Genomic DNA, 25,346 nt, shown 5'->3' with positions numbered 1-25,346 from the left:
CCGGCCAGTCATCTGGCAGTACTCCAGTGTAGTTTTTACGGCTGAGCCAGATAGACTTTTGTTAGGTGAGGGAATCATAGGTTATCAGTGTTAGATGGAAATGTGGATTTCAAGATACAAACATATTCCTGAGATCTTATTGAAAAATGAAACAGACTCAAAAGGCTAAATGACCCACGTTGGTACTTATTTTGCATGATCATTTGAATTTTTATTTTCAAATTCTCAACAACTGAAGTATTTTGCTGTACTGGAATTAACTGAATTTATATATAAAATTATTTTACTTCGAATAGGAATAAGAATTTATTTTATAAGTTTTTTTCCATTACAAATGCTTCCCTTAAATTAAAGCTCTATTGTACTTTTTCTTGCAGAGCTATCTACCTACTTCAAATATACCCAGTTGACTACAGTGCAAAATTACTTCTTAGTGTTGCAACAGGTTCATCTTCTGTATGTAAATCCTTTTCACCATATACTACATAACTATTGGCATCTTATTTCCCATTTGAAATTAATGATGGGTGTATTTATATCCTATTTTGATTTTAGCTTAAAAAGTAAAGAAAAACCACCAAGGCAAATGTAGATATTTTGCAGTCTATTCTATTTTGATCTAAACTGTGATATTTACTTGAGGAATTACTCCTGTTTTGCATGATTTTGCCAAGTACATTTAGATTAGATTAGATTAGATTAGATTACTTACAGTGTGGAAACAGGCCCTTCGGCCCAACAAGTCCACACCGCCCCGCCGAAGCGTAACCCACCCATACCCCTACATCTACATCTACCCCTTACCTAACACTACGGGCAATTTAGCATGGCCAATTCACCTGACCTGCACATCTTTGGACTGTGGGAGGAAACCGGAGCACCCAGAGGAAACCCACGCAGACACGGGGAGAACGTGCAAACTCCACACAGTCAGTCGCCTGAGGCGGGAATTGAACCCGGGTCTCTGGCGCTGTGAGGCAGCAGTGCTAACCACTGTGCCACCGTGCCGCCCAACTTACATCGGGACCACTTACATCGGGAGATTAAAAATAACAACTGACATCAAAAGGTTGTTAACTTTGGAGGAGGAAATGCCCAAGAAATTATGTGTCCCAGACAGTAGTGCTTATAATTTTTGTGACATTTCCACCGAAAAACGCACAAGAAGGAAAGAAAAATATTTTTACAATGGTTTGGTCTAATAGGAGTGCATGAAAGAAAAGCCACAGTGGCACTTTATAAAGATAGATAAATAAGTATGTGATTATAACCAGATAGATTGGACCATTTAAAAGTTTCAAAGAAGTAGCACTGTTGTTTTGAAAAATCAAACTTCATTGTAACTATTGTATTCTCTTACTTTCCTTGTGGTACTTGTTTTCTGGTTTGGATGAGTGAGTATGCTGGTTCATAATATAGAGAAATATAAACATTAATAGTCTGGTTCATTGAACCCCCAATGCTGACTTTTAACCACTGTCTTTAAATATACTTTTAGTATTTAATGTAATTTAATAATTGGCACATTTACGTATGATTAATAATTTCATTTCTTATTTTCTAGCCTTTTGGTGGTACCCAGTTGCCATTTGCTCATAGGAGCCGTGCTTTGCAGTGTCTTCTTCATATTGCAGACAGTGAAACGATAGCAAGGATCAGTCAGCAATCTATTGAGGAAGTCAAGTATGTTGCAATTTAACCATGTGCTAAATGCATAATAATATGTTTTCTATTAATCAATCTCCTCCGCATCCCCACCCCCTGCTCCCATTGTGAAAGCAGCCCAATTCCAATGTGTTCAGTTGTTGATGGTGACAAAGAAAAAAGTTATAAATAATAATTGATAAGAAAATGTCAATTTATCTCTTTCCTTTGGCTTTCTTTTTGGCACAGTAAATGTGGCATTGAACCAGGATTGTTCTAGGGCATTATGATTGGCTTTTGAATTGTCAGACTTTGTGATGGCAGTAAAGAATGCGCAATTGACTTTCCTGAGCTATCTAAAACCACATCTGGGTATATTCGACTAAACAGACGACCAGACTTGGCAATAATGGCCCCAATGGCTGAATTATTTCTGCCAATGTCCAGGCTGATACATGAATGATGGTTGTTTGAGTACAATGCTAAAGTGCTATTGTTATTTCTGGAACATGCATTGTGTCTCTAAAAAGAGGGGTTTAGATAGAAAACTATTATTTAGCATATTTTAAATAAGACCATTATTGTTAAATGCAATATAAGGGAATGTTTTGGGTCATATATAATTCAACATTATTTCTGATTTTATCAAATGAAGTGGACACTCAGCAGAAAGCATACCTCAGTCATGCCGTCATACCTCAGTGTGACACAGACCTAATTGGCATTTTTGCCTGTCAGCTTGATGCTCTGTAACTTCAAAGCTGAGATTTTCTTTTCTTTAGTTAAAGCTTTCATTTTGATGTGGGGTTTCAAGAAAATTTACAACAAACAACATCTTTGAAAACTCTGCCCACATTTTGATATTTGGGATAAATTGTACCTCAGTAGTTGAGACATTGCATACTTTTTTTTAAAATTCAAAACATTCTAAATAAAACAACCTACAACTTTTTTTTTAGAAAGTAAATTCGCACCATCTCCCAATGTTAACAGATCCTGATTCTTAAAAACAAAAACAACGAATTTTCAGGATGTGCCAAAAATCAGTCGATTATTCAATTATTTGTAAGTACGAGTTGCTGCACTTTGGGAGAGCAAGTGTTAAAAGTATACAGTTAAGGGCAAGAGCCTGAACAGCATTGATGTGCAGAGGGATTTTGAGGTTCACATCTATGGCTCCCTGAAAGTAACCACGCAAATAAATATGGTGGAAAAGAAGGCATATGACATGCTTGCCTTTTATTGGTTGGACATTGACTACATTAGTCAGGATGTCATATTGCAGCTTTATAAGACTTTGGTTGGGCCACATTCAGTTCTGGTTGCCATGTTACAAGAAGGATGCGAAAGCTTTGGAGAGGGTGCTTAAGAGGTTTACCTGCATGCTGCCTGGATTGGATGAGCTACAAGAAGAGGTTAGAAAAACTTGGGTTGTTTTCTCTGGAGCAGAAGAGGCTGAGAGGAGACTTGATAGAAGTCTATAAAATTATAAGATGCATAGATAGGGTTGATGGTCAGAATCTTTTTCCCAGAGTTGAAATATCTAATACAAGGGGACATTCATTTCAAGTGAAAGGGGAAAAGTCAAAGGAGACATGAGGGTCAAATTTTTTTTTACACAGAGAGAGGTAGGAGTGTGGAACACTCTGCCGGGGTGATGGTCGAAACAGATACAATAGGGCTGTTTAAGGGGCTCTTAGATAAGCACATGAAAATGTAAGGAATGGAGGGATATGGATCAAGGGCAGGCAGAAGGAATTAGTTAAATGCGGCATCGTATTCAGTGCAACATCATCGGCTGAAGGGCCCTTTGTGGTGCTGTACTGTTCTTCGTTCTACTTTATTCTTGGGCCAAACTTTACATATCTATCAAGTTTCACTGAAGTCTGTCAGTTAGCTTTGAAGATATATCATTTATAGACTAACGGGTGAAAACAGTGCCTTCACCTACCTTAATGGCTGAGCTTTTGTTTTTCTTCACTTGTGGGGTGTGTGCATAGCTGGCTAGGCAACGTTTATTACCTGTCCTTAGCTGCCCTTGAAAAAGTGTTGGTGAGATGCAGTCCACGTGTTGCAGGTTGACCCACAAAGTACTTAGGGAGGGAATTCTAGGATTTTGACCTAGTGACAATGGAGGAACACTGCTATTTCCACGTCAGGGTAGTCAATGGTTTGGAGGGGAACTTGCAGATGGTGGTGTTCCCATGTATTTGCTCCCTTGTCCTTTGAGATGGAAGGTGCTGTCGAAGGATGTGTAGTAAATTTCTGCTGTGCATCTTATAGATTGTACATGATGCTGCTACTGAATATCAGTGATGGAGAGTGTGGTGCTAATCAAGCAGACTGCTTTGTCCCGTATACTTGAATTTCGTTGGAGCTGCAGCCATCCAGATGAATGGGGGGGTATTCCATCACACTCCTAACTTGTGCCTGATGGATAGGCTTTCGGGAATCAGGAAGTGTGTAACTCATGGCAGTATGTCAAGCCTTTGGCCTACTTTTGTAGCCACTGTATTTGTGTGGCGAGTCCAGTTAAGTTTCTGGTCAGTGGTAACCCTAAGGATGTTGATAATGGAATTTCAGTGATGGTAACATCATTGAATATCAAAGGGCGGTGGTTTCTTATTGGAGTGGTCATTGCTGGCATTTGTGTGGTGCAAATGTTACTTACCACTTGTCAATGCTAGCCTGGATATTGTCCAGATCCTATGCATTTAACATGGACTGCTCCAGTATCTGAGGAGTCACAAATGGTTCTGAACATTGTACAATCATCGAGCATCCCCACTTCTGACCTTTTGATGGATAAAGTGTTATTGATGAAGCAGCTGAAGATGATTGGGCGGAGGGCTCTATCCTGAGGAACTCCTGCGAAGATGACTGACCTCCAGCAATCACAACCATCTGTGTGCCAGGTATGACTCCACCCAGCAGTATGTTCATCCTGATACCCATTGATTCCAGTTATGCTAGGGCTCCTTGATACCACAATCTGTCGAATGTCACTCTCACATCACCTGTGGTGTTGAGCTCTTTTATCCATATTTGAACCGAGGCTGTATTGAGGTCAGAATCCGATTGGCCCTAGAGAAATCCAAACTGAGTGTCAGTGAGCAGGTTATTGCTGAGCAAGTGCTGCTTGATAGCACTGTTCATGATACGTTCCATCGCTTTACTGATTGTCAAGAGAAGACTGATGGAGCAGTAATTGGCTGAGTTAGATTTGTCCTGCTTTTTGTGTACAGGACATATCTGGGAAATTTGTTTCTTGATACCTTATGAGCTAAATCAAATTGGCTAAAGACTGGCATCTGTAATGCTGGGGATCACCGAAGGAGGCCGAGATGGATTATCTACGGCACTTTTGACTAAAGATTGCTGAAAATACTTCAGCTTTATCTTTTGCTTGGCTGTTCCATCATTGAGGACAGGAATATTTGTACAACTATCTCCTTTAATGAATTTTTCAATTGTCCACTGCCATTCATGACTGGATGTGGCAAGACTGCAGAGCTTAGGTCTAATCCATTTGTTGTGGGATCACTTAGCTCTATCTATCATTTGTTGCTTATGCTGTTTAGCACACAAGTAGTCCTGTTTGACAGCTTCACCAGGTTGACACCTCATTTTTAGGTATGCCTGGTGCTGCTCTTGGCATGCCCTCCTGCACTCTCCATTGAACCAGCTTTGATGATCATGGTTGAGTGTGGTATATGTTGGTCCTTGAGGTTGCGGATTGTATTAGAGCACTATTCTGCTGCTGCTGTTAGCCCACAGTACCTCATGGATGCCCATTCTTGAGTTGCTAGATGTGTTCAAAGAGTGTCCCATTTAGCATAGTAATAGTGCTACACAACATGATTGGGATATACTCAATGTGAAAGTGGGACTTTTACTCCAAAAGGACTGTGCACTGGTAACTCTTAACAGTACTGCTATGGTAAAATGCATCTACATCTAGCAGATTGGTAAAGATGAGGTTAAGTATGTTTTTCCCTCTTGTTGGTTCCTTTGCCTCCTACCTCTGACCTGTATCTTTTTGAATCCGATCAGCTCATTCAGTAGTGCTGCTGCAGAGCCACTCCTGGTGGTGAACATCAAAACCCTCACGCAGAGTACATTTTGCGCCCTTGCCACACTCAATGTTTCCTTCAAGTGCTGTTCAACATGGAGGAGTGCTGATTCATCAGCTGAGGAAGGATGGCATATGGTAATGAGCAGGATGTTTCCTTGCCCACGTCTAACCTGAGCCATGAAACTTCATGGGGTTCAGATCAATGTTGAGGACTCTCAGGGCAACTCCTTCATGAATGTATATCACTGTACTGCCACATCTGCTGAGTCTGTCCTGCTGGCGGGACATACCATATCCAGGAATGGTGACAGTGGTTTCTGGGACATTGCCAGTAAGGTATGATGCTATGAATTTCTCTGTGTTCGGCTGTTGCTTATGTAGTCTATAACACAGCTTTTTCAATTTTGGCACAAACCCCCAGATGTTAATATGGTGCACTTTGCAGGATTGACAAGTCTGTTTCTGCCGTTGTCTTTTTTGGTGCTGATATAAATGCCAGGTGTTCGGTACAATTTCTTTGTGGAGACTTCATAGCGATTGAAACAACTGAGTGGCTTGCTCAGCCATTTAAAAGGGCAGTTGAGAGACAGCTACGTTGCTATGGGTCTGGAGCTGCATGTTGGCCAGACCAGGTGAGAATTGCAGATTTTCTTCCCTGAAGGACATTAGTGAGTCAAATGAGTTTTTCCAACTGTTGACAGTGGTTTCGTGGTCATCATTAAATTCCTAATTTCCAATTTTTTTAAATTGGAATCAAATTTCACCATCTGCCATTAATAGTCTAGATTAATAGACTAGCAATAATACCACTAGGCCATGCATCCCCAATCAGGTATTGGAAAAATAATATGACACCAACATTCTTTTTAAAAAACTGCTTCAAAATATAAACTGGATATGTCACATCACCTAAATTAATAACTTGATCAATAATGTCATACCAAAACCACTACCATGAAAGAGATATCCCCATTTAATTATAAAACTTGTTCATGTTAAAGATTGAGGGTTTATTATTTAGGTTTTGTGTGTCTACCCAACTGATTCAATACATACTTTTCTTAATGTATTTATTTGTAATATGTGTAATTGGCTTTTGTTCTTGTAGGTGTTACCTGAAGTATTGCATTTATTTGGCTGAATTTGAAATCTTGAACATACCATACACCATTGAATCATTCCACAGCAGTCCCAAAGAAGGGATGATTAAAGGCTTATGGAAGAATCACAATCATGAGCCTAGGGTTAGTACCAAGATCCTTGCTTATATTAAGTCTGTATCCATGCTGTACATCTCTATGACTATAAGTGTCAATTCTGAAAATCACCCCAAACTGTAACTAAAAAGCTATTTCTTGAAAACTTTGGGTGTTTCGCTAAATCCCAAAATACTTCACAATTTTCAATCAAATTCCTAATAAACTACAACTGTTTATTTTGTTTGCTCATGCGCTCTCCCAATTTAAACAAAGTCAATTACTTTCCGGCAAGTCTAATTCTAATACTTTGTTTTAAAAGAAATCACCATGGCTACAGAAACACTTACTAGTTGATTATTAAACCCCTTCAGGCACACAATACCATGTGCCACTAGGTCAAAATTCACAATTATAAAGTAAATGGTCATAAAATATATATAAATCACATACCTTACAGCAATAAGTGAGGAAGTATGAAACTTCCTCCAGCCCTTTCCTGTTATCAAACCTGCAGAGGTCATATTAATTTGTTTATGTAAACTTACGAGTTGCTGACAATTCATAAGATTTGATTTCTGCCACAGCCAATAACCAGTCGGGCTCTCTCAAAGGTGAACAGAGAGGCAGTACACACCAAAAAAGTAGACCATTTCTAATGGTGATTGTATTGGGAAAGGAAGAACATCCGTCGTGTTCCTACCTCTGCACAACTTAAATGCATGATTGCTGATCCTTCTCAAACACAAACTGAAATAATTTGTGTGCAGGTATTTGTGCCCGCACCTCTGTCAATTGCTGCTAAGCCTGTGTAGTTCAAAAGCAAATAGAACAAACTTGTTAAGTTTAGAAATAACTGAAGCCTTTTCAGAATATAATACACACAGAATGTTGGAGATACTCAGCAGGTCTGGCAGGATATGTGGATAGAAACAGAGTTAATGTTTCGAGTCTAGTGTGGTGCTTCTTCAGGAAAGGTTTAGAACTTTAAGATAGAGATAATTTTTGTGGCTCTCATCTGAACTTTTTCCAAAGCCAGTGTATCATCCGCCATTTTCGGGATCGACATTGGTGACTCAAGATACAGCCTAGCCAAGGAATTGAACAAAGGACAATATTCTGTCCTTTGATTTCAATAGATGATTTCAGTTTACTTCCCAATTCCTGTTTGATTTGATAACAATTTGATTGGTCACAAACCTTGAGTGATTTGTGTACAATGATATCCAGATCATTTTCTCTCTCTGATTTAATATCAGAATTGTTGCCTTTAAATAGGAAGTAGAAATAGATGCAAAAGTTAAAATTCACTCTTTTAAAGTTAGATGATAAATGTTATGTTTGAAACAAAATGGTGAACACTACTGCATTGTAATGTTTGGTACTGAGTTGTTAGAAAGTAGTGCTTAAGGTGCTAATTACTATTCATTTGTTTTAAAGTATAGTTCTGTATTTTTTAACCTTTTATAAATTCTCTGTATAAGAAACTATAATTAACAACTTTTTTTCATTCATAGGCTGTTAGATTAGTTACTGAATTGAGTTTGGAGTACAGGGTGTATGACCTGCAACTATGGAATGGTATACTGCAGAAACTGCTTGCTTTTAACATGGTAAGTCAGGAAATACAGCGAGTCCTATATATCCACCTAATGCAAACATGTGTTATGTTCCGAAGTGCATTTTATCAATTTCACCTTAAGCTTCCTAACCTGGAATCAACAGCAAAATTAATTTGTCTAGCACCAATGAGAAAGAAAAGCAATACACGAGCACGTCAGCAGAATGAGGAAAATACATCCCATGTTGTCGAAAGGTAAATTGTGAAAGACACCAACAGATGGAAATTTGTGTGAAGACACATTGTGACTGTTTCAGTGCTTGAAAAGTTAAAGCAAATGAAGATGGATGTGGATCACCACTGAGGTGAAAAAGATATAGGGATAGTAATCAGAAGTGAACAAGTCATTAGAGCTACAACTAGCATGGTTCAACCTGAGATAGTAGACAGGGAAAAGCTTGCAGTGGAAAAAATGGCTCAATTCTTCTCAGTATTTTGCTGGTGAATGTCAGTACTCATTTGTTAGAACATAGAACATAGAACAATACAGCACAGAACAGGCCCTTCGGCCCACGATGTTGTGCCGAACTTCTATCCTAGATTAAGCACCCATCCATGTACCTATCCAAATGCCGCTTAAAGGTCGCCAATGAATCTGACTCTACCACTCCCACGGGCAGTGCATTCCATGCCCCCACCACTCTCTGGGTAAAGAACCCACCCCTGACATCTCCCCTATACCTTCCACCCTTCACCTTAAATTTATGTCCCCTTGTAACACTCTGTTGTACCCGGGGAAAAAGTTTCTGACTGTCTACTCTATCTATTCCTCTGATCATCTTATAAACCTCTATCAAGTCACCCCTCATCCTTCGCCGTTCCAACGAGAAAAGGCCGAGAACTCTCAACCTATCCTCGTACGACCTACTCTCCATTCCAGGCAACATCCTGGTAAATCTTCTCTGCACCCTCTCCAAAGCTTCCACATCTTTCTTAAAGTGAGGCGACCAGAACTGCACACAGTACTCCAACTGTGGCCTAACCAAAGTCCTGTACAGCTGCAACATCACTTCACGACTCTTGAATTCAATCCCTCTGCTAATGAACGATAATACTCCATAGGCCTTCTTACAAACTCTATCCACCTGAGTGGCAACCTTCAAAGATCTATGTACATAGACCCCAAGATCCCTCTGTTCCTCCACCTGACCAAGAACCCTACCATTAACCCTGTATTCCGCATTCTTATTTGTTCTTCCAAAATGGACAACCTCACACTTGGCAGGGTTGAACTCCATCTGCCACTCCTCAGCCCAGCTCTGCATCATATCTAAGTCCCTCTGCAGCCGACAACAGCCCTCCTCACTGTCCACAACTCCACCTATCTTTGTATCATCTGCAAATTTACTGACCCACCCTTCGACTCCCTCATCTAAGTCATTAATAAAAATTACAAACAGCAGAGGACCCAGAACTGATCCCTGCGGAACTCCACTTGTAACTGGACTCCATGCTGAATATTTACCATCTACCACCACTCTCTGACTTCGACCGGTTAGCCAGTTTTCTATCCAATTGGCCAAATTTCCTTCTATCCCATGCCTCCTGACTTTCCGCATAAGCCTACCATGGGGAACCTTATCAAATGCCTTACTAAAATTGTTGTTGAATGTAGACAAGCAGTTTCACAGTGAAGGTAATGGGGACTGAGAGCAATGGTTAAGTGATAGAGACAAATGTCAAAACTGTACATTTGGAAGTTGACTGCAAATCTGTACATGATATCATCAAGAGACAGCAAATAGATATACTTAAAGAGGAGGGAAGTGAAAGGTCGATCTTTAGGTAACTTCAGTAATGTTGCTGCAAGTTTGGAAAGGGAGATCATAGACAACTGCTTTGAATGCAGTCATATAGATAAGCGAATTTATATTGCATCTTTCACAATCTCTGACTTTTTCAAAATGCTTCATGAGCAATTAGGTACTTTTTTATTGTTACTGTTGTGATGCAGGAAAACTTAACAGTCAGTTTGTTAAAAGGCAGGTCCCATAAACACCAGTGGGATAAAGTATCAGATTATGTTGTTTTATCTGGGATATATTTTGGCTAGAATGCTGAGACAGTTCCCCTGCCTGTCTTCAAATAGATTATGTGCTCAAGATTGGTGGAGAGCAACCAACCCATATCTTGTTGGCTCAAAAAAGTTAAGGCTGACAAAAAGTGCAGTAAAACAAAGCCAGCTTCATGGAGCTGGACAAGAGAGGAGTGTGAGAAGAAGTGAATGTAGTTGACTGTCAAATTTTGTTTGATACCACTCCCATGACATGCCTAGATGTGCTTTACTGTAATGAAACTACCTAATTTCACATTGTTGTGGGGAAGATTGCAGGGAGATTATGGTTAGAATCCAGAGAATAATATATGTAACTTGTTTCATTTTTCTCTGTATAGTGATAGAGATGTATTGATGTCAGGTTGGACTTCTCCAAGCTGATTCTATTTCATCAAGTATGTTGTAATTACTAAATTGTTGTGAAGTCAAAGTTGTAGTTATAGTTTTAAGTATTCTTGGAGAACCAAACAATCTCTTGCTACTGTATAATGGCATTTGTGAGTCATACTTTTTCAAATGCATCAATTTTCTTTTCATTATTTTGAATTCTCATGTTTTTCTGTTTCTCATTTCTCTTCCCCTGCCCTCCTTATGTTAACGTATGATCAACAGAATGTCTTCTGCCAGGAGACTACTCTATAACCACCTTCTTTTCCAGTCTCTTTTTGCAGGTCGTGAGAGGTTGGGAACTTCCATTTGGTGATTTGTGTCAGACTGTTTTGTCAAACAACATATTAATGTTATATTAAGAAATATTTTGTGAGGTGTGAAAGAGGAATCAAATGCATTTCTTCTAACTCGAGGATATAAAAGAATATTTGTAAATTTTAGTTATAACCAATATCATTCATTATATTTTACAATTCAAAATCTTTGGAACTGAAGTAGTTTGACTTCGAGTTCTGAGTTTTTCACCACTAAGCATGCACTTCTGTGAAAATGAAATACAAAGCTTTGTAACAAAACTGAACATATTTGTATATTACAGGTCAACTACTTGAGGAAGGTTCTAGTAGCAATCACCGCGATACTCCCTTTGTGGCAGGTATGTGAGAGTGTATTTCCATTGTTCCTTTCCTAACATTATAGGGATAAATATGACATTGGTGCTGCAACTGTAAAACAATAAGTTATAACATTAACTAATCATTGATTCTTTTCTTAAATCATCCTGTGTTTCTTAAATCATCTTGTGTTATGTTTCAGGTTTGTTCAATTAAATATAATAATTCTTTTAATCTACATGCCATGAAGCTGCTGCAGCTGTTATCTCGTTACTTATCATGGAGAGAAAGGGAAAGCAAGGTGGAGCTTGTAAACATGTGTTGTATGAAGATTATTTGCTCTGTCTATTGAACAAGCCAGGCGCAATTCATAAGCTGAGCAGCTTATTTAATTTTTCTTGGGAACATTTTTAGAACTTAATTCAATTTCCTCATGTTTCCTGACAGAAGTGGGAAAACTTTAACATTAATTAACCTGTTAATTTGGGTTTCCGCATTATAGGATTAACATTACATGTTTATAATAAAGGTATTCCTTTGGAGCTATTAGGAGCTAATAAGTATAGCATTTCTGTCCCGATTTCTCTGTTCAATGTGGTCTCTAACTCATGCCAAAGTTTTAAACTCTTAATAATATTCATAACTACTGTAGAAAAGCTTAGACTTCACGATTGTCAACTTTCTGAACGAGTACTAAAAGTTTCATTTTACTTATATCAGAGAAGTGTGCCTGCAGCTTCTTGAGGTTCATCTGGTGAATAACCAATCCTGACAAACTAGGAATATACCAGTTTTGGTCTATAGTTTGATCCTGGAGCCAAGTTCTTCTAGTACGGTTATAACACTGACATCTATCAGACATTATTGACAATTGGGAGAAAGTCAGGGCTGCAGATGCTGGAGAGTCAGATTTGAAAAGTGTGTTGCTGGAAAAGCACAGCAGGTCAGGCAGCATCTGAGGAGCAGGAGAATTGACATTTCGGGCATAAGCCCTTCGGGAACGTGGAGCGAGAAGGGGGATGAGAAATAAATAGGCCAGTTGGGGGGGGACGGTAACTGGGAAGGCAATAGATAGATGCAGGTGGGAAGTAATTGGGATACGTTGATGGGGGAGGGTGGACAGATAGGAGGGAAGATGGATGATCAGATAGGACCGGTCAAGAGGGTGGTGCCGAGTTGGAGGGTTGGATCTGCAATGAAATTGGGGGGGAGGGGAGATTTCAAAACTGCTGAAATTGATGTTGATGCTGTGTAGTTGTAGGGTCCCAAGGCAGAAGATGAAGCGTTCTTCCTCCAGCTGGAAGATGGCTTTTATTTGGCAGTGAGGAGACCCAGGACTTTCAGGTCCTTGGGAGAGTGAGAGGGGGAGTTAAAGTGGTCAGCCACAGGACAGTTGGGCTGTTTGTTGCCCGTGTGCCAGAGATGTTCCCTGAGCTGTTCCACGACTTATTGATGATTGTATCAGCGCCACGTGATGCTCCTCTGAGGAGGTTGAACAGTTCATCAACTTCACCAACACCTTCCACCCTAAAACGTCAACTCTCCTGCTCCTTGAATGCTGCCTGACCTCCTGGGCTTTTCTAGCACCACACTTTTCGAATATTGTATGTCCTGTACAAAAGAAAGCAGGACAAATCCAACCCGACCAATTATTTGCCACATCAATTGACTGTCAATCATAAAAAAAGTGATAGTGTCATCAAGAAGCAACTGCTCAGCATAATCTGCTCAATGATGCTCAGTTTGGGTTCCAATAGGCTCACTCCTTTCCTGACCTAATTTACTGCCCTGGTTCAAGACCTGAATATCAGTGGAGAGGTGAGAGTGATACCCCTCAACATCATGGCTACATTCAACTGAGTGTGGCATTAAGGAGTCTTAACAAACTGGAATCAATGGTTAGCAGGGGGTAAACTCTCTGCTGGTTGGAATCGTACCTGGCACATAAGATGATTGTGGTTCTGGATGTAGGTTTGCTCGCTAATCTGGAAGGTTCATTTTCAGATGTTTCGTCGCCATACTAGGTAACATCTTCAGTGAGCCTCTGGATTGTGGTTCTTGGTGTTCAGTCATCTCAGTTCCAGGGCATCTCTGCAGGAGTTCCTCGCAGTAGTGTTCTAAACTGTACAGTCTTCAGCTGCTTCATCAATGATCTTCTGTCCATCATAAGGTCAGAAGTGGGGATGTTCGCTGATGATTGCACAATGTTTGGCACTATTTGCAACTCCACAGATATTGAAGCAGTCCATGTTCAAATGCAATAAGATCTGGACAATGTCCAGGCTTGGGCTGACAAGTGGCAAGTAATATTTGCCTGGCATTTGTGTGCAATGATCATGTCCGATCAGAGATTATTTAACTTACCACCCTTTGACATTCAATGGTGTTAACGTCACTAAATCCCTCACTATCAATATCCTCCGGGTTACCATTGACCAGAAACTCAACTGGACTCTCCATATAAATAGTGGTGACAAGAACAGGTCAGAGGTGAGGAATACTGCATAACTCACCTCCTGACTCCTGAAAGCTTTTTCATCACTTACAAGACACAAGTCAGGTATGAGATGCTATATTCCCTACTTGGCTGGATAAGCGCAGCTCTAACAACGAAGCTAGACACCATCTAGGACAAAGCACCCCACTTAATTGGCACCACATTCGCAAGCATCCACTCCCTCTACCACCGATGGTCAGTAGCAGCTGTGTACTATTTACAAGATGCACTACAGGAATTCACCAAAGATCCTTAAACTACACCTTCAAAACACACCACCATTTCCATCTGGAAGGACAGGGCAGCAGATACATGAGAACGCTATCACCTGCAAATTCTTTCCAAGCCACTCATCATCCTGACTTGGAAATGTTTTGCTGTTCCTTTAATGTCACTGTGTCAAAAGCCAGAATATCCTCCTGAGGGCATGGTGAGTCTACCTACAGCATGTGGACTGCTGCAGTTCTAGAAGGCAGGTCACCACCACCTTCTCAAGAGCAATTACGGTTGGCAGTGAATACTGGCAAGCCAGTGGCATCCATGTCCCATGAGTGAATGTTTTTAAAAATCTCTTTTCTTGATAAGATGTTTACATTTGAGCTCAGTGTTATTATTTTAGGTAGGATTATTTTTCAAAAAGCTATTATTCACAGGATTTCCACACTACAAATTAAAGTCATGTGTATGGATGTTGGAGACAGCAGTTCATTAGGCTGTTGTTTTAGTGTGTTGGTGGGTTTGTGGGCTACAATGATGCCAAGAGGTCTGAGCAGTCTGGCAACCCAAGACATCTCTGAAATAATTGCTAGACTACTCAGACCTCTTGGCATCACGGTAGCCCACAAACCCGCCAACACTAAAACAGCAGTGAATGAACTTCAAAGACCACATACAGCCAACAAGCAAAATTAATATCATTTACAAAATACCTTGCAAGAACTGTAAGAAATACTACATTGGATAAACAGGCAGAAAACTAGCCACCAGGGTACATGAACATCAACTAGCCACAAAAAGACATGACCCACTCTCACTAATACCTTTACATACAGATGAGGAAGGACACCACTTCGACTGGGACAACATATCCATCCTAGAACAAGCCAAACAGAGACACGCATGAGAATTCCTACAAGCATGGTATTCCAACCGGAACTCTTATCAACAAACACATTGACTTGGATCCCATTTACCAACCCCTGAGAAAAAGAACAGGAAATGACATCACCAGCCCAAGGAAACCTAAACACAAAAATAGAAAGCGGATCACTAACGCCAGTGCTTCACCGGAGGCTCACAAATGATGTTACCTAGTATGGTGACGAAACGTCTGAAAATGAACCTTCCAGCTCAGTGAGCAAAGTTACATCCAGAACCTGAACCTGAGCTACAAATCTTCTCAAAACACGTACACTCTCTTTTTTTTCCTCCACTTATTTCCTTTATCCTTGTGCTCGCCCTTGCCCTCACATGCTCATGTGTTTCCTTTCTTGCTACACCATCTGTACCCCCTTGAGGTTTCCTCTTGAGTTAGAAGTGTAAGAGAATAGCAATGACTTAACATAGAACGGTACTTGAAGCTGGGAATACAATTGACCAAGTGTCAAAGTCTTTCCAGGTGACCAGGGTTTTAGATACCTATTAATGCGTGGCTTTTTGATATTGCCTTTACAGAGCATGTTTGTCAATATTGTGAAGCATTTTCAAATGATTGATTTTGTTTATTTGCTGTGATAAGTAGTTTTCATTTCTTTAAAGTATAAAGAAAAGGTGCCATTTCGTAATAAAACCTTAGTTCTGCTTCTTGAATGTTCTGGTTAATGTTCAAGAATTACTAAATTTATTTTAAACAGATTCCGAATTTTACCAGAGCGTGGCGTAGTGTGATTCTTGCACCGTTTCTTTCAGGTATGGAAAGTATTTGTAAATAAGCCTTGAATTTCTTTTTAAAAAGTCAAGTGACAACCTAGCTGAAGATGTGCACTCCATTAAAAATTAATTCCTAATTTGTACTTCTTTTATCCAGCTTCATGTCCTCTGAGTCCAAAGCAATTGGAGACTTGTTATGAGTCATTTGTGCTCTTGATCAAGTAAGTGCTGCCGAGTAAAATCTTGTGCTACTGAATTAATGTTTTATCCTCCCCCAATGTTTAATCTCGGGAAATTGCAGAAAATCAATTCTAAGGATTTGGATTGCAGCTCATTAAGGATTTGTTTGGTAGTTAAGAAACACACACACTCTTTCGTAGAGGGGAAACCTGTTGGAAATATATTCAAAAGTTGCAATCTAGTGTTGAGGGTATAGCAGGTAATAGGAGAATGAACAAGTTTCTGTATATACAAGAGCATTTCCAGAAATATACAAGATTCTCAGGTAGCTTGACCAGATAGATGCAGAAAAGTTGTTATCCTCTTGTGGAAGATCCTACAACCAGAGGGCTTAATCTCAGAATAAACACAGACACATATTTAAGATCATGATGAGGTGGATTTTATGCTCTGAGGGTAGCAACTCTGTATAATTGTTTTACTGAGAGGGCTATTGAGGCTGGGTGGTTTGGATATTTGAGACTGAGATAGATTAGATAGATAAGGTAGATAGATTTTTAATCAGTAAATGTTAGAGGAAAAAGGCCAGAAAGTGGAGTTGAGGATTATCAAATCAGCCATAATCTCTCTGAATGGTGGAGTAGATTCAATGAGCTAAATAAGATCCAGCAACTACTCTATAAATATTTTTAACACACGGCTGCTGAAACAGGACATTAGAAAGTGCACAGTCCATTCTCCCCTCAGGATTCTTAATCTGCCTGAGTTGATTTGCTTTGGAGATTATTTCTTGTGAATCTTCTGAGTGCCATTCTGTTGCTGACTGCTCCAACTTTCCACTAGTTGGATTGAAAATTCTGGTATATGATCTTTATTAATTTCACTATGTCTGTTTATACAGGCTTAATTAGTTCCATAGCCTTGCATTTTCAGATATTGAGACTTGAAAGGCTCTGGATGATTTAATTTTTTATTGGGCTGTAGTGTATGGAGATTTTTTTATGAATAAATCCTTTTTTTAGAGTTTGTGTATAGATATCCAACTATCATTATAGGATTCATTAATTACATAGTGTATAATGAATGAAAGGGCATGGAAATGCCATATCTTGGAATGGGCAGCATGATGGGCCAGGGGTTTTGGTGGGGGAGTACACTTGGCATGGAAGGCATGTTGAGGACTTTTTGAGTTTGCCTATAAACAATATAAACAATCCTCATACAGATTGGCTGAAGGCACCTCTGAAGTATAATCAACATGACTCTTGAAAAACTTGGCCTGTGTCAATGAAAATTGTGGAGGTGTTGGCCATGCTGATCTCTGCAATGGAACCAGCCAGCTCAAAGTGCTTGCTATGACCTGAACAAACCTATACTCTGAAAAATTCTTGTTGAAAATTGGGAATCTGGAATAATACCCTTACTAGCATAAAATTCACTAAAGAGGAGGAAAACAACAACAAACTGCCATTCCTAGATGTCACAGTAGAGCGTACAGCCAATGGGGAACTACAGCATATACAGGAAAACAACACATGGACCAAATATTGAACTACAGGAGCAATCATCCCAACACCCACAAATGAAGCTGCATCAGAACATTATTTCAACGAGCCAACACACACTGCAGCACAGAGGAACTATGCAGAGCAGAGGAAAATCACCTATACCATATATTCAAAAAGAATGGGTACCCAGTGAACATAGTCCGCCAATTTCTCAGCAACTAACCCAAACAAGCAGACAAAACACATCCAGAAACCCTAGCCACTCTCCCCTACATCAAAGACATCTCGGAAATAATTGCCAGACTACTCAGACCCCTTGGCATCATGGTAGCCCACAAACCCAACACCCTAGAACAGCAGCTAATGAACTTGAAATACCCGATACAGACAACAAATAAAACTAATGTCATTTGCAAAATACCGTGTAAGAACTAATAAACACTACATTGGACAAACAGGCAGAAAACTAGCCACCAGGATACATGAACACCAGCTCGCCTCAAAACGACATGACCCTCTCTCACTAGTATCATCACACACGGATGAGGAAGGACACCACTTCGACTGGGACAATACATCCATCCTAGGACAAGCCAAACAGAGACAAGCACGAGAATTCCTAGAAGCATGGCTTTCCAACCAGAACTCTATCAACAAACATCTAGTTAGACCCCGTCTCCCACCCCCTGAGAAAAAGAATAGGAAATGACATCACCCCAGGAAATGACATCACCAAACATATAAATAGAAAGCAGGAATTGTTAGCAGTGCTTCGCCCAGAGGCCGACTGAAGATGTTACCTAGTAGGGTGACAGAACGTCTAGAAATGAACCTTTCAGCTCAGCGAGCAAACCTATATCCAGGACCTCAACCTGTGCTACAAATCTTCTCAAACAATTCTGGCCAGCATTTTTAAAGTGGTTCCAGAGTCAACTTGATAACACAAATCTAGCCCACTCTCTTCTCCACCCTTTTTACCCTTCTTTCTCTTCTTCTTTCCTCCCCCTCCTCTTTCCACTTTCTTCTTCCCCCTTCTCTGCCATAGCCACATGGTTTTGCTTCCCTAGCTTGCGGGTGCTCTCACACTCACTTTTTCTCTTCCCCTGCCTCGCTCAGGCTCCCTCACTCTTTCTCTCCCTGATCCTTTCCTCTATTTCTCTTCCCTATCTCTCTCTACCACTATCAGCCCATCCATCTGTCCCTCCTCCTCTCCCCACTCCATTCCATCTCCACCTGTCGCTCTTTCCCCCTGCCTTCAACCACTTTTCCCTTTCTGCTCCTTGACCTCTGCTCTGTATTCCTATCTCTTTTCCACCACAACCTTTCTTCTTTCACCCCTAATCCTTTCTTGTATACTTGGATTGGATTTATATTCTGTTGTTCAAAAATAAGATACCTCAAAAAACAGTATTCTGGCCTTAGGGCGACTAGTAATCCAGTGGTTATCACTGCTGCCTCACAGGGCCAGGGACCCGGGTTTGATTCTACCCTTGAGTTACTGTCTGGGTGGAGTTTGCCATTCTCCCAATGTCTGCACAGGCAGAGATGGTGCAGGTTAGGTGGAATGGCCATGCTAAATTTCCCACAATACCAGGGGATGTGCAGGCTAGTTGAATTAGCCAGAGAAAATGCAGGTTTAGAGGGGTAGGGGAAGGCATGAGTCTGGGTTGCTTGCTGTTTGGAGTGTCAGTATGGACTCGATGGGCTGATTGGCATGCTTCTACACTGTTGGGGTTCTATGATTCTATGTCATTTGTCTGATTGATGCAGAGATAAAAAGGAGCTAATCTGCATTTATCTGACAGTATGTTAGCAAGTCCATTCATTTGGATTGATCTAGAAATGTCTGCATGGTGTTATAGATCTTTAAAATACTATAACGTTTAAGATCTCTCTCTCCGTTTCTCTCTCTCTCTCCCTGCCTCAGAAATGTCTTTTCAGTTCTGCGCTATAATGTGTAATTAGTTCCTTGTCAGAAAAAAAATGCTCAAACTTTTTTATCTTTGGCCACTTCTACCCCTGTAAATCTATCCTCTGCTGGCAGCAGTACTCAACCAACCAGAGTATCACCAGCACAGTTTTTACTAAAAATGTCATATGTTTTCAGAGCTTCCTAAACTCTTCTTATGATGGTTTGAATGTCGTTGATCCACCAATGATATCTTGAAGTAACACAAACAACTGCAGCTATAATATCTTTGCTTCTCAAATTTCTCAATTTCTGGATCCTACCTCTGATATCTTCAGCCTGTCTGTATTGCACTTCTGGACTGATTACTGATGAGCTTTGATGGCTGTCTCTGTTTAATCATTCCAACCAGATGTTTTGGTCACTGTGAGGTTGGTTTCTCTTTTCAATTAGGATCTGTCTGAAAAAATTTTAAGCATTTAAACTACAGATTACATCACCAAATAAATATAATGGTCCACATATTCCAATGTCCATATAGTTGTTGGAACATTGTAGGCTGGAGTTGTGCACCAGGACTAAGAAATGCACTAAGAAATTGATCTTATCAGGGTAGCCATTATAGTGCACGATGAACTTGATGCCCTCTTTCAACATCAAGTTTGCATGGTGACACAGCACAGTCAAATGAGCTTACTTTCCTGAAAGAAATTGGCCAGAGGTTTCTATACTACTGTCTACTGCAAACCTACCTTCACTGATGATGAATCTTTTGGCTAAAGGACACGGAGGTCACAGCATCACCACATGAGCACTCTGGATTCTCTCCTTGTCTGGGTATCCAGACAAATGTTGGCCACCACAGCACCCATTTTGGATCTCTGCTTTATCACGGATCCTTTTCTCCTATAATAAGACAGAGGGTGGATTTAATGAGATGAAAATGGCTGGCAAAAAAGATGGTGAGATGCCCTGAATAAGTAGAATGAATAGAGGTCACTAGGGGTTAGTAGATTTGGAGGAGAGGTGGGTGAGTTTCAATGGAAGAATATGCTATATGTAATAGTGAGACAAGTGGATCATGAAGCTCTTTGGGAGATCGGTGAGAGGTAGCAGATTGAAGTTGGCACTTATGCTGATGGAGTGCAGAAGGTCATTAGTCTGATTCCTTCATTACTCCGCATTCCTCCAGATTGTGGACAAGACACTGGCCCAGTTGGCAACTTCAGACCATGCTGGCAGTGTCTGGTGGTGTGATTTCCTCTGGTGGTCCCAGGAAAAGAGGACAGCACTCTACACCACCCTGTCCACAGTCCCTGCCTGCGAAGTGGAGTGTCCATTTGCCTCTTATCAGCCATTTGCTTTGTTAATTCTTGCATGCTGGAACTGTGAAGGTCAATTCACCACTTGCAGTTTTTGAACTGGTTTGCAGCTGGGCTTTAAATATGACACTGGCATGTGAATGCCAGAAGATCCTGAACACTGGTGAGCACTTTGTCATTGCTGAGCACATGAGAGTGGCACCGTGGATGAGTGGTGCAAACTTAAGATGAGCACCATAAAAGTGCACGAGAAAACTTGCTAAAGTTCACAAAGAGAAACCTTCTGTGAAACTCCGTGATATTGACATTTTGCCAAATTTTGGGAAATGTTTTCTCCATGGATTGAAATCCTCCTGCACAATTCGAGCACATGACTTAGATTGGCAATTCAGTACATTTCTGAAAGTGTGGCATTATCAGAGGTGTCATTGTATGACTGAACCATACAGTTAGTAAAAATTATAACTGATATTTTGATTCAAAGAGCAAAAAGTTCTGATTAGCTGTCATTTATTGCTAAATTAAAGATGTCATCAGATTACGTAGACAAGTATCTAATTTGTTGTTTATAGAACCTTTGCTGTTTGTAAGTTGGTTGCTATGTTTGCCTCGATAGTAATAATGTCATAGTATTATTTACTGTAAAACCAAAAGTTGTGAAAGGTGAATATATTTGACCATTAAAAGCACACTAATGTATTTATTATTTTGTTTAATTATGTTTGTTGTTTTTTAAACACTGCTCATACCATTAATTTTCTGGTTTTATGTGTCAATGCTTTCCAAGACGTAGTCAATTGTTAAATATGTTTAGTTTAAGTAATTTTCCCATCCATCTACACTTAACTCTTCTATTAACAGCTTTCTGTTGACATGATGACCTTTACAGATAAAACATTTTTAAAATTGCATAAATATATACATAGAGATGTGTGTCTACAGAAAGTCTGTTCTAATATACAAACAGCAAATGATTAAGTGCATGGAGGAATGTGTTTATTTGACTTTGTCATCTAACTTTAATTTTTCAGTGCAATGAATACCTTAGCAGAAAAATATTAACACTTGCTTTGTATAGTGTTCAAAATGTTCCTCATACCATTTCATTTTCTGATCCTAAAGGTGTCCTATTTTACTTGACCTTGACCTTATTGGCATTGCAAAGCAATATGTACAGCTGGAGTTGTTGCCCTTTGCTCTGGGTTGTCTGCTGCTTATCCCTTATTCTGAGAAAAGGCAACAGCAAATACAGGTAGGTGGTTTTTGATGCAATGAGCATGAGCACCTTGCAGTGCATTTGTTTTCCAGTATAAGCAATTAAACTACAGGGTATATCTGTATGGCAATGTATAAACTTAGATTATAATTATTAAGTAACAAACAATTTGTTTCTATTAAATTAAGTGTAGTATTTAACATTCTTCTAAGAGTACAGTACGTGTATCTGTATACCACATGAATTGCTATTTTAAAAGATGGCTAGCCACCACCTTCTGAAAGTCAGTAGGAATGTACAATGAATGTTGGCCTTGGCTGCGATGCTCCCATGAATATTGTTTAAATAAGAAGTAAATGTTTAATATTGATTTTTTTTTGTTGCAGGGATTCCTTTTGTCGGTTGATCCTGTTACCCTCTTGCAGCAAGTTATCGATCACATGACAACAGGAGAGGTGGCAGGGTATGCATCCAAGGTAAAATGGCCTATTACACAAACAAAAATAAATTGCTAAAACACTAAAAATACTGCATCTGTGAAGAGGAAAAAAATTAGTTAACATTTTAAGGTCTATCCTTAAGACCTGAAAAATAAGAACACTTAAAAATATTTAGCTTGCTGGACATATAGTCAGAATACAAGTATTATTTTTTGGCTACTAACAATGTTAGTAGCAGCATGCTGCCTCACAGTGCCAGGGACCCAGGTTCGATTCCAGCCTCGGTGACTGTCGGTGCAGGTTTGCTCCCACAATCCATCCAGGTGAATTGGCCATGCTAAGTTGCCCATAGAGTAAGGTGCATTAGTCAGAGGGACATGGTGGGTTACTCTTCAGAGGGTCAGTGTGGACTTGGTGGGCCAAAGGGCCTGTTTCCACACTGTAGTCTAATCTAATGTTATTTAAGTAGTTTATTGTCCATTATGAGCTTTGAAAAATGTTAAAATCGCTTCATGCTGGGCTGATAATGGAGGTAAAAGCTAAAACTTTAGTCCAAGACAGTAGGTGCAAACAGCCATACAAACTTGAATAGCACTGGTAAGTGTAACTCTGGCGTGACCAAATCCTTACAATGCTGAAGCCAAGGTTAAAAATCATAGTTACACATTAGTGAAACACTAGAAAAAAATTTTAATTAAACTTTGCAAGAACATAAGGAGCCTATGCCTAATTGACTGTGTTCTTGAGCAGCTTACTAATTCACCAAGGTGCTTTTCATTCTACCCCCGAAAGATAATATAATGGGCCATTATTACCATTTCTTTGTTGATATGTCAAACATATTTTTGTAATAGTATTAGTGGAAGATGGAGTACCAAGTATGTAGGGTTCTGGTTTGCAATCTGTTATCTCCTGATTTTTAAGTGGTTTGAATCATCCCTCGGATCCCTGGTTGTTGACACTGGACTTATTTAGGTAATTTGAAATGAAGAAAGCATAGACAGATGTTTTGGGGCAAAAAAATCCCTGCATTTATTTACAATACAAAAGGTAAATATAACACAAGAAATACAGGTAAATTCAATCAACAGTGAAATTGACACAATCAACTATACAGAGAGCAGCAATACTATGAAATAAATGTTAGCTCGATTGAACGCTATTAGGACCTAAAAACAAGTCTTAATTACAAAATATGTAATCAGGCTTCCTACCCTTGGGGTCCCAATGCACTGTCCCCACCTGCCTTCTCCTCCCTGCTAGGTTGGAAACTTTGGGGTCTTGGGAGTTTCAGCTCACCACTGAGGAAGATGCAGTTTTAAAGTGCATCTCGTTGCTGAGGTTCTTGCCGTCAGTTTTATTTTGGCTTGGAACAGGCCCATGTCTGGAAACGCTTGTTCGGATAGTGCTTGGTTGGCTTCCCACCTGTCAGATGTCCTTTGTTCCAATGATGCTTCTCTGTTCAGCTTCTGTTGTCTTGGTTCTGAAGCTACTTGTTGGGGGTGGAAGCCTGTGGGGTAGCTTGTGGAAACAAATGGCTCTCTCCCAGGTGAGATTGGGCTGGCAATTCTCTGACTAAGAGTCCCATTATCTCCCTTCAAATCAAGTTGTCCATTGTGCTTGTGGTGTTCCCTTTTGACCAATTGGCTTCCTGGTAGTTAAGAGGATGTGTGAAAGTATTTTGATTGAAGTTGAATGTTTAGTACCTGTGTAGATTCCATACTGCCTTTACCAGTTAGCCTGTGAAAGTTAGTTTTGGTTTAGAGTGTTAGCTTTGGTTGATTGTTCTGTTAGGTTGGAGTTGTAAATTAGAATTTCAGACTGAACAATGGTCCCAGACAGAAATCTCTGTGTTTGTGTATTTTACCCAGAGCTCAGCTTAGCAGTCCCTCTTTTAAAGGTTTTGAAAAGTCCAGGGTTTTGGTCCAGTATTTTAGAAGAAGGGGATTTTTGCTCAATCCTACAAGTATAGTCTATAGCTAGCTCTATATTTGGTTTTAAATTAAACATTTTAAAATAAGACTATTCACTAGAACTGAGAGGTTAATTGACTTAAGTATTTGGCTATGCTAAAGAATTGCATTTCATACTTGTGGGGCAAAAGTAACATGTTTATTAGTTTGCTTTAAGAATATGCCAGTCAAACCATTTTTTAAAAGTGTTAATATCCCGTAAAATTTTATTTTAATCTCTGAAGATTAAAGACTTGGCATTGGAAAGAATTGCAGACAAAAAACAGTATGAGAAGCTTATTGGGACAAAGCTATTTCCTTTACTGAAGCAACACATGATTGACAACAAACAAGTGGAAGAATTAGCACATTACCTTATAGATAGGAGCTGGTAAGTTTTACCTGAAAAGAAGCAGCATTTATAAATACATTTTCAAAACATTTGAAATTTGTTTATTTTATCTGACACATCAGCAATGTTGCAAATACTTATTTGGTATTTTATTGTGCCTGTCTTGCAGAGTGTCTTTTACTCTAAATGTGACTTATGTTCTAGAAATTACTTTCAGTTTTTGGGGAAGTTCAGAGTCAGTCAATTTAGAGACAATCACTCCAATTCTACAATGTAGAATTATAGAACTTCAGAACTGACCATAATTATTTGGTCTGTTGTGCTTGTATTAAGTTCCCTGAAAGAACTAATCACAGTGCTTTCTCTGGACTTGAAAACAGAAATTCTTTCTTCTTTGTTTTTGAAAGCTGTTATAGATTATGCCCCTGCTAACATTGATGGTGGGGCATTCTTTATTCTAATAATAATCCTTTTGCTGAACTGATCACAATTGTCTTAATGTCTT

The 25,346-nt window shown here is 39.6% G+C and overlaps 1 protein-coding gene across 1 annotated transcript in view; it reads left to right on the top strand.

The window, feature by feature from the left end:
- Positions 1-25,346, top strand: part of kntc1 (kinetochore associated 1) — a 154,309-nt gene that overhangs the window by 122,065 nt on the left and 6,898 nt on the right. The window contains exons 53-62 of the mRNA XM_072587416.1: positions 378-456; positions 1,565-1,683; positions 6,828-6,963; positions 8,433-8,528; positions 11,581-11,637; positions 15,947-16,001; positions 16,120-16,183; positions 22,004-22,133; positions 22,484-22,573; positions 24,735-24,880. Of these exons, the coding sequence (XP_072443517.1) occupies positions 378-456; positions 1,565-1,683; positions 6,828-6,963; positions 8,433-8,528; positions 11,581-11,637; positions 15,947-16,001; positions 16,120-16,183; positions 22,004-22,133; positions 22,484-22,573; positions 24,735-24,880 (972 nt within the window). The remainder of the gene's footprint in view (positions 1-377; positions 457-1,564; positions 1,684-6,827; positions 6,964-8,432; positions 8,529-11,580; positions 11,638-15,946; positions 16,002-16,119; positions 16,184-22,003; positions 22,134-22,483; positions 22,574-24,734; positions 24,881-25,346) is intronic.

Source organism: Chiloscyllium punctatum, chromosome 17, assembly GCF_047496795.1.
Source record: "Chiloscyllium punctatum isolate Juve2018m chromosome 17, sChiPun1.3, whole genome shotgun sequence".
NCBI classification, from domain to species: domain Eukaryota; kingdom Metazoa; phylum Chordata; class Chondrichthyes; order Orectolobiformes; family Hemiscylliidae; genus Chiloscyllium; species Chiloscyllium punctatum.
This window is presented reverse-complemented; position numbering and strand designations above follow the sequence as displayed.